The sequence below is a fragment of the Zootoca vivipara genome, chromosome 10 (genome assembly GCF_963506605.1).
Source record: "Zootoca vivipara chromosome 10, rZooViv1.1, whole genome shotgun sequence".
Lineage (NCBI taxonomy): Eukaryota > Metazoa > Chordata > Lepidosauria > Squamata > Lacertidae > Zootoca > Zootoca vivipara.
In genome coordinates, this window is record NC_083285.1 from 28,081,765 (window position 1) to 28,094,314 (window position 12,550).

The 12,550-nt window shown below is 41.3% G+C and overlaps 1 protein-coding gene across 1 annotated transcript; it reads left to right on the forward strand.

The window, feature by feature from the left end:
* Positions 1–1,661: 1,661 nt before the first annotated feature.
* Positions 1,662–12,519, forward strand: CCT2 (chaperonin containing TCP1 subunit 2). Its single transcript, XM_035127650.2, has 16 exons — positions 1,662–1,756; positions 3,750–3,824; positions 3,961–4,026; positions 4,211–4,322; positions 4,646–4,722; positions 5,029–5,141; positions 6,237–6,439; positions 6,976–7,076; positions 7,158–7,285; positions 7,692–7,795; positions 8,795–8,914; positions 9,926–10,054; positions 10,162–10,265; positions 10,931–11,030; positions 11,345–11,486; positions 12,259–12,519. Exons 1-16 carry the CDS (start codon positions 1,754–1,756, stop codon positions 12,287–12,289), a joined length of 1,608 nt encoding a protein of 535 aa, XP_034983541.1. The 5' UTR covers positions 1,662–1,753; the 3' UTR covers positions 12,290–12,519.
* The last annotated feature ends 31 nt before the right edge of the window (positions 12,520–12,550 follow it).

The following is a 12,550-nucleotide window of genomic DNA, read 5'->3' on the forward strand; positions in this document are numbered from 1 at the left end:
TAGAGAGTTGTTTTGTGTTGGACCGTTCAAAAATGCAAGCTTTCCTTCTCTACCTTTAAAGAGTGGAGTCTTAATAGCTTCTGACCATTATTTTTGCTAATAGTTTAAATTGGGCCAGATCAGAGGGGGTGTCTAACTACTTTCTCCCCAGCAACAGGAGATTTGGAAGTTTTTTCTCTCATACACAAGTCAACAGATTGCCTGGATCTTGACGTCCAGGTCTCTGACATTTGTGGCAACTCGGTATATTATTTAGAACCTTCAGTTTTGCCTAATAAAAAAAATATATAGCCACTGCAGAAAACAAGATACCACTTTGCGGGACTACTATACCCAGAACTAACAGCTGCAATTCAAAGTAGGCCTGTTGCTGGAAGAAATCTAATTGAATGCATTTACCGTAAGTAACTGGTTAAATCTACATATGGAAAAGAAGCAGCAGCATTCTTTCAGGTTGGCTATTGTGGGAAACAATGCTGCTTGGAAAATAGCTATCTATGTCCCATATGTACGCATGTATGTGGGTCTTTGGTCTAATTCAGAATGCCTCTCGGGTTAAATTGTAGGCGGTGTGTATTGTCAAGGCAGCCGTTACAGTCATACATCATGCTGCGTTAGGTTCATGTTGCGTCTTTTTGGCTTGCGAAGGCGGCAAACCCAGAAGTGTATACTTCCGGGTTTTGCCGCTTGCGCAGAAACGTTCTGCGCACTTGGCACATGCACAGAAGCATACTTATCGCGCTTGCACAGAAGCGCTGCTCTAGTTGTGGACTTTTCGGGGTGTGAACGGCACCCTGGAACGAATTGTGTCCACAGCTAGAGGTACCACTGTATATCAGAAGATGCATTGCCACCCCCTGCATCTAAAAGCTTGCTATTTATGCATTTGAAGGTGGCTTAGACTAGACAGGTATAGGATTGCAGTGCACTATAAAAACCAGAGCTGCACTGAGGGGGTGAACCTTTGCCTTCCCCAGCACGCAACCTGACCCTTATGCATGTCTATCCAGAAATAGATCCCATCCAGTTCAGCGGGGCTTGCTCCCAGGTAGCTGAGTTGCAGGATTTTCAGCCGCAGCTAGATTTAAAAAAAATTAAATAATTATGCTTTTCAAGTTTATACATTTCACTAATTTTAATATTTCAAAATTTGACTTTCTTCCCTCTCTTCTGCGGTTCCTTAAATTTATTTTTAATATCTTCTGCATATCCAAATCAACTTAATTTACTCATTTATTCATCTACTTTGAATATATACTCTTACAAAACTGCAGGTGGTTATAATAATCCTGCCAGTGTTCTTATCTGTTTACAATTTATCTGTAAATATTCAATAAACGTTTCCATTCTTTTATAAAAAGTTTGTTATCTTGATTTCTTCTTCTTCCTGCATATTCCATAACTTTTTGTATCCAATTCTTCCTTTGCTGGGACTTCTGCTTCTTTCCATTTTGGGGCGAGTGAGTAACATTCTTGCCGCTGTACCCATCTCCATCCGTCACATTACAAACTCGTGCCGATCCCTGGCTAGGCTCCAACCCACTACGCAGAGGAATAAAGGACCCGCCGGTAGGGAGAAAACTACACTTCCCGGCATGCAACGAGCCCACTTTGCCCTTCCTTTCTGCGCCGGCGCCGGCGATCGTCATTTCCGGTGTTCGTTGAATCCGCTAGAACGCGCAGCTGCGGCTCCGGGCACGAGGCGGCTGGGAAGATTCGAGTAGCGGCCTGGAAGCCCGACCGCGCCGTCAACATGGTGAGCCTCGAGTCTAATAATCTCATTCTCTGTCCTTCTTCGCTGAGGGGGAGCAGGAGCCCGTCGTGGCCGAGCCGGGTGGGGGTGGTTTGAGGGAATCGAAGGTTCCAGAATTACCGGGAAGTGGGAGGGGAGGGGAGCCGGTGACGCCCTGGCGGCAACGGCCGGGGATGGAGAGGCCCCTGGGCCCCGCTCTCTCCTCGGGTTGGGGCCTTCATCCCTTCCTTCCTTCCGCCCGTCCCCCCCGCCAAGCGCCTTTCCTTGGCCCGAGGAGGAAGGCTCGCCTCCCTCTCCATTCAGTGCGCAGGCGGCGCCAGAGACAAAGGAAGCCGCATCTCTGGGAGGAAACTCCGGAGAGAGGCCTCTTGGCTGTAGTTACATGCAGCCGCTTCATAGAGTTGGAAGGAACCCCGGGGGTCATCTAGCCCAACCCCCTGCAATGCAGGAATCTCACCTACATCATACATGGCAGAGACGACCAGCGAACCTTTATGATTCAAAATCTCCCAGGGAAGGAGAGTCAGTCGCCTCTCGAGTTCGTCATTGGGGATCTGTGTGAAGACTTCTTTCAGGGGAACCCTGGCTGCTGCCATGCCTACGGTGTCGCATATCAGACCCACCCACACCACCCTTTATCTTATATTTTGATGTAGTGATTTGCACACCCTATTTGTTCACGTTGCATTATGCATCGGGGTGGGGAGACTGGATCTGGTGGGTGGACCAGATCCTTATTTCCTTCCCCTGCAGGCCATGTTTGACAGGTGGGTGAGGCTTACCCGTTTTTGCCCTTGTTTGAAACCAAGCAGCACAGGCAGAGAGGCACGTAAAGTGCTGAGTGTCGTCGGATAATTGAGCCTGTTGACACCATGTGTTTGGCGTTCTGCAAGAACCAGCAGCCGTCTGATCGGCAGGACTTGCAAAGTCCCATGCACAACACTTTGCAAGACTTGATGATCAGAGCCTGGGAAGCTTTGGGGACAGTGTGTCTTTAGCTGCCCCACACTTGACAATATCAGGTACAAGACAGGCTCGTGCGGCTTGACCAAAATGGCCTGGTTGGGCCGTGTGGGCATTATTTGGCCTGTGGTCCAGATATTTCTCATCACTGTTCTCCAGCTGTAAGCTCTTGTTTAGTTGTGTGATTTGTGTGTACATTTTACACCTGAGGAGGGACGAGCATGCTAAGCTCATTCCCCAACCATCACCATCCCTGTTGCCCTCCACAAATTGGAGGACGAAGTGCTTCTACTCATGGAGGCTCCACATGTGATCTAGAACCCTGCTTTTGTAATATTTTTATTATTATTATTACTATTATTGTTTATTAAATTTGTATATTACCCTTCAGCTGACAACCACAGGGCAGTTGACAACATTAAAAAACAAAACAAAATGAGAACACAAAATACATAATAAAACAAAAACAAACCAATTGCTTCTCTGCCACAAACACATTTAAAAAGCCATAGAATGTTAATCAGCCGAATACCTGGTTATAGAGTAACATTTTTGCTGGGCACCTAAAGATGTGTGATGAAAGCACCAGGTGGACTCCTTGTGAAGAGCATTCCACAAATGGGAAGCCACTCCAGAAAAGACCTGATATTGTGCTGCCACCTTCCAGATCTCTTGTGGCAGAGGCACACAAAGAAGCACCTCAGGTGATGATTGCAGGGTCTGGGTCAGTTCATACTTTAAATCACACTGTCATCCTCCACCCTAACCCCCAAAGAGAAAATGCTGTCCACTTCAGACTCATGAAGGGCGATGACAGTGGTGATCTGGGAGGCAGAACCTAGTGCTCTTGTACCTGTTAGTGTGTAGGGTTTATAAGTGAACATCATGCCTGAAAAGAGCAATAGTCACAATGTGAGCAATTCAGAAATTACATAACACTCATAGTAAGTGGATGGGGCAAGGTGTAAAATTGTTATTTGAAAATTAAGTCTTTCCTATATGCTAATTGGCATTTTGTTTCCTTTTATTTCAGGCATCCTTATCCCTAGCACCTGTGAATATTTTCAAGGCTGGTGCTGATGAAGAGAGAGCAGAGACAGCCCGTTTGGCAAGTCTAATATTAAATGACACTTGATATGTAGAAATAATGTTGCACCTGTACTGGTATATGTTTCACCATAAAAGAAAGCTTGAGCATATTCTGCTTGGGGTCATATTTATAATTTCCCCTTTTTTTATTCCAGTCATCTTTTGTTGGGGCTATTGCCATTGGAGATCTAGTTAAAAGCACGTTGGGACCTAAGGGCATGGTAAGTTATCTGTAATTTCTGAAATACATTGTTTTTGTCACTGTTACCACTTTTGAGTCAAATATTTAATAATAATAAATAAATAATAATAAATAATAAATAAATAAATAATAATAATAATAATAATAATAATAATAATAATATATTATTTATACCCCGCCCATCTTCAAATATGGACCTTCAGGACAAGATTCTCCTCAGTACTGGAAGAGAAGGCACAGTGACAGTAACCAATGATGGGGCAACTATCTTAAAAGCTATTGGAGTGGACAACCCTGCAGCCAAGGTTTTGGTTGGTATGTTTGACTAAATACATAAAAGAGTGTAGATTGTCTGCTTCCTGTGTAAACTACACTGTGTTCCCAGTCTGACATTATTCACCACATCATGCTGGTTCTTGAACCAAAGCAGTCAGAAAACAGACTTAAAGAAAACGCTGGATGGTGCTGTATTTGCTTCTCATGGCATAGTGCCCTATCCTGGGCACACACAGCCTTGCCTATAGTATGACAGTGCACTTAGAGAGATCCTGCTTTTATATCTGATTTCTGTATAGCCGTATAGAATGCTAACATGATATTTCAATGTTAAAGCTTATGTGGTAATGTTCTCCTCACAGATATGTCCAAGGTTCAAGATGACGAAGTTGGAGATGGAACTACTTCAGTAACTGTTCTGGCAGCTGAATTGCTAAGGGTAATAAATAGTTACATTCTTTAAAACACTGAAAAGATATGCTGAAATGCTAAGTTGAAGGGTTTTTTTTCTGCAACAAACCAATATAGCTAACTTTATAGAATATGTATAAGGTATACTGATTAAAAAAAATTAGGGAGTTTTTATTTGTTGAAGATTCCGGGTAATCTTATTTCAGCCATTACATCATTGAGACAACTGAAAAAAGGAACAAGAAAGTGGCATGTGTTTGCCAGAAAGCACACTTGAAGTTATTGTTTTTCTTGCAACTGCATTAAGATAAACTAAATGCTTTTATAATTCTAGGAGGCAGAATTATTGATTGCCAGAAAAATCCACCCTCAGATCATTATTGCAGGTTGGAGAGAAGCCACAAAAGCAGCAAGAGAAGCCTTGGTGAAATCTGCTGTGGATCATGGGTTAGTTCTAGTCACAGACAACATGCATTTGTCTCTCAGATCATGTAACTAATGTCGGGTGTGTGCAGCCAAACAAAAAGGGAAAGTAGCATTAAGAGCTGAATGGTGCTTGCACTTAAAGAAGTGTTTCCTGCTATTTGAAACACACAACTTCATTGTAATATTCTACCAATAAGCAAAATAGTCTTGAAATCTATCCTGAACATACTACTAGTACTACTACTACTACTTATAATAATTTATTATTTATACCCTGCCCATCTAGCTGGGTTTCCCCAGCCACTGTGGGCGGCTCATAACCAATTAAAAACATTCTAAATTCTGCAGTATATTATTTTAGATACAGTATTGCTGTATTTATTTATGAAAAACATGTTTTAAAGACAGTGGTGTCTGATGTAAATGGCTTCTTCCCTCCTAGGTTTTCTGCTTTTCCAACTACTTTAAATATTTTACAGTGGCTATTATGGGAAAATGCTTTTGTCCTAGTGAACAAGACTTCTTTACACCTGGATAGGACAGTGCTCTAGGACGTTCTCCTATATTTTGAATAAAATTGTCTTGTATTACAAAAAATGTACCTGTGTTGCAAAACTTTGATTTATACCAGAGTTCAAAAATGTGCTAGTTACAGAGGGAAATGAAGGACTGGGTGTATGGCACATTAATGAGGCAAAACCCTATTGTACTGCTGTTTATTCATGGATTTTAAATGCTGAGGAGATTCTGCATTTGAAAAAGTCCATGATTCGTGGATTAATTTAGTCTCTTCAATATGCAAATGAAACATTGGACATCTTTATATGAAAATACAGTTTTACATTCTTCTAAAATACAAATAGTGCAGCACATGCTATTATGCCTCTGCTAGCGCTTATTTTTGTTCCTCACATTTGAAGATACTGAATGTCTTCCAAGTTTGGATAGTGGCTTGTTAGGTTGGTGTAGGTGGGTGGTTGCTGTTCAAAAATGGAGAGTCAGAAGCCTTGCAATTATATGCAGAACTTTGCTGTGTGGTCCTCTGGAGCAAGGCCATATATTTTAGTGATGATCCAAGATCTGCTTTTCAAAGTTTACTTTTTTTTTGCTTTTCAGGGGAGATGAAGCTTCATTTCACAAAGACTTAATGAATATTGCAGAAACCACACTCTCTTCAAAATTGCTTACTCATCATAAAGATCACTTTGCAAAACTTGCAGTAGATGCTGTCCTTAGGCTGAAGGGATCTGGTAACCTGGAAGCTATTCATATCATCAAGAAACTAGGAGGAAGTCTAATAGACTCCTACTTGGATGAAGGTATAATTTTGCTTACTGGTAACAATTCAGTAAATTATGTCAGAGCAAGGAACCTTCTCATTGCTTACTATGAAGATAAAATAGCAGGCTTGCCGCTAAGCCAGTTTAAAAAACATTGTTTACTGTCATGTAAGCCATAACACCAGACAGTGTTCACAAACAAAATTGTGCCCACTTTATTCCTGCAGGCTTGCACTGGGAGAAAACTAGCTCACAATTCCTGTCTTAGTGTTATGCCCAAACTAGGAATCATAGTTTGTTTCACTCTAAATAAACTGATCTGTGAATAAATTTTCTTATTTGCTTACTTCTCATGGTTTGTAGGAGCAAAACCATCACAATCCCTGGTTCAGATATATAGTGGTACTTTGATGCTTCATATGATTTGGGGGGAATACTGCATTGTTTTATTCAGCTAAGTGTTTGAATCTATTCCTATGACTGTGAAAAGAGACCCAGCTAACCTGTTCAGTTTCATAAAATATGCCCAATAATCCTTGCTGCTGTAACAAAAGTCTGATTCTTCTTCATTTTAGGTTTTCTGTTGGATAAAAAAATTGGAGTCAACCAGCCAAAAAGGATTGAAAATGCAAAAATCCTTATCGCAAATACTGGCATGGATACTGATAAAATTAAGGTACGTAATTTTTGTGGTGCAAATCCTAGTGTAGTCAAAGCAGTTGAGTTATTGCTGAAAATTGCCATATTTATTTCTTAGATATTTGGCTCCCGTGTAAGAGTGGATTCCACGGCAAAGGTGGCAGAAATTGAACAAGCAGAAAAAGAGAAAATGAAGGAGAAGGTTGAACGTATTCTGAAGCATGGAATAAACTGCTTTATCAACAGGTATGTATTATGCTGAGGGATGTTTGGAACATGCTGATTGACCCCTCAGAGGCTCTGCTGACAAGCATGTAACATAGTGGCACAGTTCACACACCACCTTAAACCACAGCTTAAAATAAACTGTAGTTTAGTGTGAACAAACAGCATGCTGGTGCAAGGTGCTCAGAAATTCCCACATCACTCCTTCCTCACACCTGCTGCTGCCATGCCATGTCATGCCATGGATGAAAGCTAGAGCCTGGCTTGTCGAACCCAAGAACAAAACCTTGCTTACTAGTCGTTAAAAGTTAAAGTCATACACAATGTATAAAAATCATTGTACTGTTAAGCACTATGAAAGTTTTTGTTGAGATAAATTAAGATATGTTTTCTGCCACATTATTATGAGCACCTTTTCTTATTACAGGCAATTGATCTATAACTACCCAGAACAGATGTTTGCTGCTGCTGGTGTTATGGCTATTGAACATGCAGATTTTGCTGGAGTTGAACGTCTAGCTCTTGTTACAGGTACAGAATTATTTTTAACCTGCCTTTCGTTGCACAAGGGATCCCAGAATGTGGTGCAGTAAAAACAACAACAACTGCATAATAAAAGTAAATCAGCAGCACCAGATAAAACATGCCACTAATAACCAGGAATCACATAGTAAATACCAGACCTTGACTGCAAAGTACCATCCATTGAACAAAGGATCTGAATTCCTACTCCTATACTTCATTTTTTTTACAACATACTGTAAATCTGATTTCTTTCTTAGCTTTTCAAGAAAGTTAGACAGAACCTAGCTTCTTTGCTGCGTGTGGGCCAAATATGAGAGCTGAAATTAGCTACCAATACATTTTTTAAAAAAAAAAATCGCACAATGATAGTGGGGGTGTCTCCATAATTTAAGGTGAAAAGTGGCATATCAGCATAGTAAAGGTAAAGGTACCCCTGACCATTAGGTCCAGTTGCAGACGACTCTCGGGTTGCAGTGCTCATCTCACTCTCTAGGCCAAGGGAGCCGGCGTTTGTCCGCAGACAGCTTCCGGGTCATGTGGCCAGCATGAGTAAGCTGCTTCTGGCAAACCAGAGCAGCACACCAAAATGCCGTTTACCTTACCCCCGGAGCGTTACCTATTTATCTACTTGCACTTGACGTGCTTTCGAACTGCTAGGTGGGCAGGAGCTGGGATCGAACAATGGGAGCTTACCCCGTTACGAGGATTCGAACTGCCAACCTTCCGATTGGCAAGCCCTAGGCTCTGTGGTTTAGACCTGTGTCAGCATAGTAGTTTCTTTAAAACAACAACAACAACACACACACACACACACACACACAGAGAGAGAGAGAGAGAGAGAGAGAGAGAGAGAGAGAGAGAGAGAGAGAAGACTGATGGACATCTGCTCATACTTCTTTTCATAAAAGCTTTTCAAAGTTCAGGTTTGTATGCCTATTAAGTAAACCGTTACTAAAACTATTTTACACTTGGGAAAGGCTAACATGAAGTTGCATTCATTCTCAGGTGGTGAAATTGCTTCAACTTTTGACCATCCAGAATTGGTAAAGCTAGGAAGCTGCAAGCTGATTGAAGAAGTCATGATTGGTGAAGATAAACTTCTTCATTTCTCTGGAGTTGCCATGGGTAGGTTTTGCTGCTAAATGTTAGACAGAACAATCATATGTACCAGCTACTGTCCACTGCTATGTCTGTGGAGCAGCTGGCACCTTGCATTCATACTTTACCCCAGGAAGGGAGGAGGAGATACCCACAATCTTAAAATTTTAAAAACAACAGGCACATCTGTCAAGCAGAGATTTGACAGGCATATGTCAAGAATGCTTTGATGGTGTTTCCTGCTTGGCAGGGGGTTGGACTGGATGGCCCTTGTGGTCTCTTCCAACTTATGAATCTATGATCTCTGGAAACTATCGGGGATGGTGGTTAGCAGCAATGCTCATATGTTACCCATACATGGAAAGAGCAGTGACCCCAGCACCTCTACCACCTAGAGACAGTATAACACCTTTTGCAAGTACAGTGGTACCTCGGTTTAAGTACACTATTGGTTCTGGAAGTCTGTACTTAACCTGAAGCGGACTTTCTCATTGAAAGTAATGGAAAGTGGATTAATCCGTTCCAGATGGGTCCACGGAGTACTCAACCTGAAGCGTACTTAACCCGAAGTATGAGTGTAATTGGTTCTGGAAGTCCGTACATAACCTGAAGCGAGCTTTCCCATTGAAAGCAATGGAAAGTGGATTAATCCAGACACGTCCGCAGAGTACTTAAACTGAAAGTACTCAAACTAAGGCGTACTCAAACTGAGGTATGACTGTATGCAAAGGCAAATGCCTGAATATGCAACATCTAGTGGAGGGAGAGGGGTTTCTTGGTTTGTTGTTTTTTCTTGTTTTTATGCTTTTGTATTGTGTTTTTCTATGTTGTGAAGTGCCCCAAGATCTGCAGATGAAGGGTGGTATAAATATTTTAACAATAATAATAATAACAATAACAACAACAACCAGTCACTACTATGCAGCTTTAGAATTTGGCTTGATAGCAGCAGGTTCAATGTCCTTTTATATATTGCTATGTAGGAGACATGATTTTGTTGCAAATATTTTTATTGCTTTCTCCTTTTTATGACTTTAGGTGAAGCATGCACTGTAGTTCTGCGTGGTGCAACACAACAGATCATAGATGAAGCGGAAAGATCTCTGCATGATGCACTGTGTGTTCTTGCCCAGACTGTAAAAGATACTAGAACAGTGTATGGTGGAGGTAAATATACAGTGCTCTTATTTTTACTCCCAAAAATTGAAAGGTTAACTTTAATACTTGCTCAGGTTGGTTACAAGGTATCTGCTTGTTTGCTTTCTAACTCATAGGCTGCTCAGAGATGTTAATGGCTAATGCTGTCTGGGAGCTTGCAAAGAGAACACCAGGCAAGGAATCTGTAGCAATGGAGTCCTTTGCTAAGGCCTTGAGTACGGTAAGCTAGTGTTTGGTTCTCTTTACTACCAGTATAATGAAGCACAGTGCTCTGTAAAACTAGTAATTCTGAGGAGGAGGCTGAGCACCCAAACCACATTTATTGGTTGTTGGTCATTGCAAAGTCTTTCGAGTTGGTAGTTTTCAGGTTTGTGCCCTTGTGCCCAAACTGTGCCCTTGTTAACCAAGGAACAATAACATTACCTATCTTCCTCTAGGCCCTTTCCCATGTTTCCTTTGGCTTGGCTGACTTTACATAGCGTTCTTTCTAAGCGCTTCTAAAACATGGGTTGGCTTTCTCTCTCTCCAAACCAATTGTAGCAGGATTCCCTTGAACCAGGAATGGGGGACTGTGGCCCTCCAGCTGCTGTTGGACTCCACCTTCCATCAGCCCTGGCCAGTGTGGTCCAGTGGTCAGGGATAATGGTTCCCTAGCCTTGTCCTAAGCAGAGATCTGGGATTCTCTTGTAAACTTGTTTCTCTTCAATGAATGGGATTGCCAAAGAAGGATACACATACTTTGAGTAAGGATAGTGCAATAGTACAATAGTAATTAATAGCGCTTACATGTGCTGTGCATTATTGTTATTTATTTTTGTAGTTGGTATATAGTTTGCAAGTTTGATCTTTGCCAGATGATCTAACAAGCCTGCTTTATTTTGTTAGCTCCCAACTATCATCGCTGATAATGCTGGCTATGACAGTGCAGATTTGGTTTCCCAGCTTCGTGCTGCTCATATTGAAGGGAAAACTACATATGGACTTGGTGAGGAATTTTATTTATAGTTTGTATGTTTTATTTTTTAAAAATACACCTTTGTGTTACTAAGACCAATAAACACTTGCAGTGGGAATAGAAGCTGCTTTGGGGTGGTTTATATTCAACAGCAGCAGTGAAAATTAAAATCAGGCATAAGACTGAATTTCACTAAATGCAAATTCCACTTGAAAATGTGTAAACCTTTAATTAAAATCAGTATCATTTTAATAGTGCCAAGATAGAAATGCAAAACAACTATGGAAATGGGATGCTTGCCTTATTAACACTGAGAAACTTATTTTTTAAAAAATCTCTTGAAGACATGAAGGAGGCTACCATTGCAGACATGGCAACTCTGGGAGTGGTGGAAAGCTTTCAAGTGAAACGGCAAGTTTTGCTGAGTGCTGCTGAAGCTGCAGAGGTGATTCTCCGTGTCGATGATATTATTAAAGCAGCTCCAAGGTACAAACCAAAGCTTTCCCAGTTCTTGCGAGACAATGCCGTAATCAATCTTTATCAGAAAAAGAATTGATTTGAACTATAATTTCCTTATAATAGGTATGCGTTTATGAAATTTCGTTATGGTTGTACCTTTGATGCTGCTGGCTAATATAGGATATACTGCATCAAGGTACCATCATCAGTTTCCTATCTGGTCTAGTAGGATCTGTTCCATCCAGGTTTTGAGGCCTGAGGATGTGGCCAAGGGAGTTGAACCAAAAACATACCCTCTCAGCACTTGCCTTTTGTGGCTGATTCAAAATAATCGGAAAGGCTTGGCCAGAGGGAACCAATGTGTGGTGAACTCGTACATGAATATCTGTGGGGAGGCCCCCTTGATGGAGCTGCAATTAATGTGACTGATACACAGCGCAGGAGGGAGGGCTTTCTTGGTGTTGGTTGTCTGTTGAATTCCGTCCCTGCCTTCAGATATAGCTGGTGCCAACTTTCTTGTAGAAATACTAATTTGTCCAGGCATCTGTGGTAGTGGGCCGAATGGTGGTTTTATCCTCTTGACTTGTAGTTACCTCTGCCTGATACTGTTATGAATTGAAATATCATTGTAACCTACTCTGGGATTACCTGGGCAATTAAGAATGGACCAGGAAGACTATTGCTGATGAACTAAATAACAAACATGTACGAACACTTTTAGGTTCTTACATGCAATGAACTTGGAAACTCTTCTTTCCTCCCAACATTTGCTTGTACTGAAGTCTTATTCTTCTTTCAGGAAAAGAGTACCAGATCGTTATCCGTGTTGAGTATTCCATGGTCAGTAAGAACACGTGGACCAGAAGTTTGCAAAATACGTTGTGCACTTCAGACCGATTTGAAGAATAAAGGGATGGAATTTAGAGCTTTGGCATGTGATCAGTCTTTTGTTGGTTTAACTTATATCGTTTCAAAAAGACCAATTCATTCTTATTGTATAACATCTATACTTCCCCACCATCCTCTTTGTAGTATCCCATAATAAAAGTTTCAAATCTGTTTTGACTTTCTATTTACCTTGGTAAAGTACT

Excerpts from the sequence above, each read along its gene's own strand:
- CCT2 (XM_035127650.2), top strand. Across the intron at positions 4,323-4,645 it reads TGCAGCCAAGGTTTTGGTTG|ATATGTCCAAGGTTCAAGAT; the intron begins GTATGTTTGACT and ends TTCTCCTCACAG. Across the intron at positions 6,440-6,975 it reads AGACTCCTACTTGGATGAAG|GTTTTCTGTTGGATAAAAAA; the intron begins GTATAATTTTGC and ends TCTTCATTTTAG.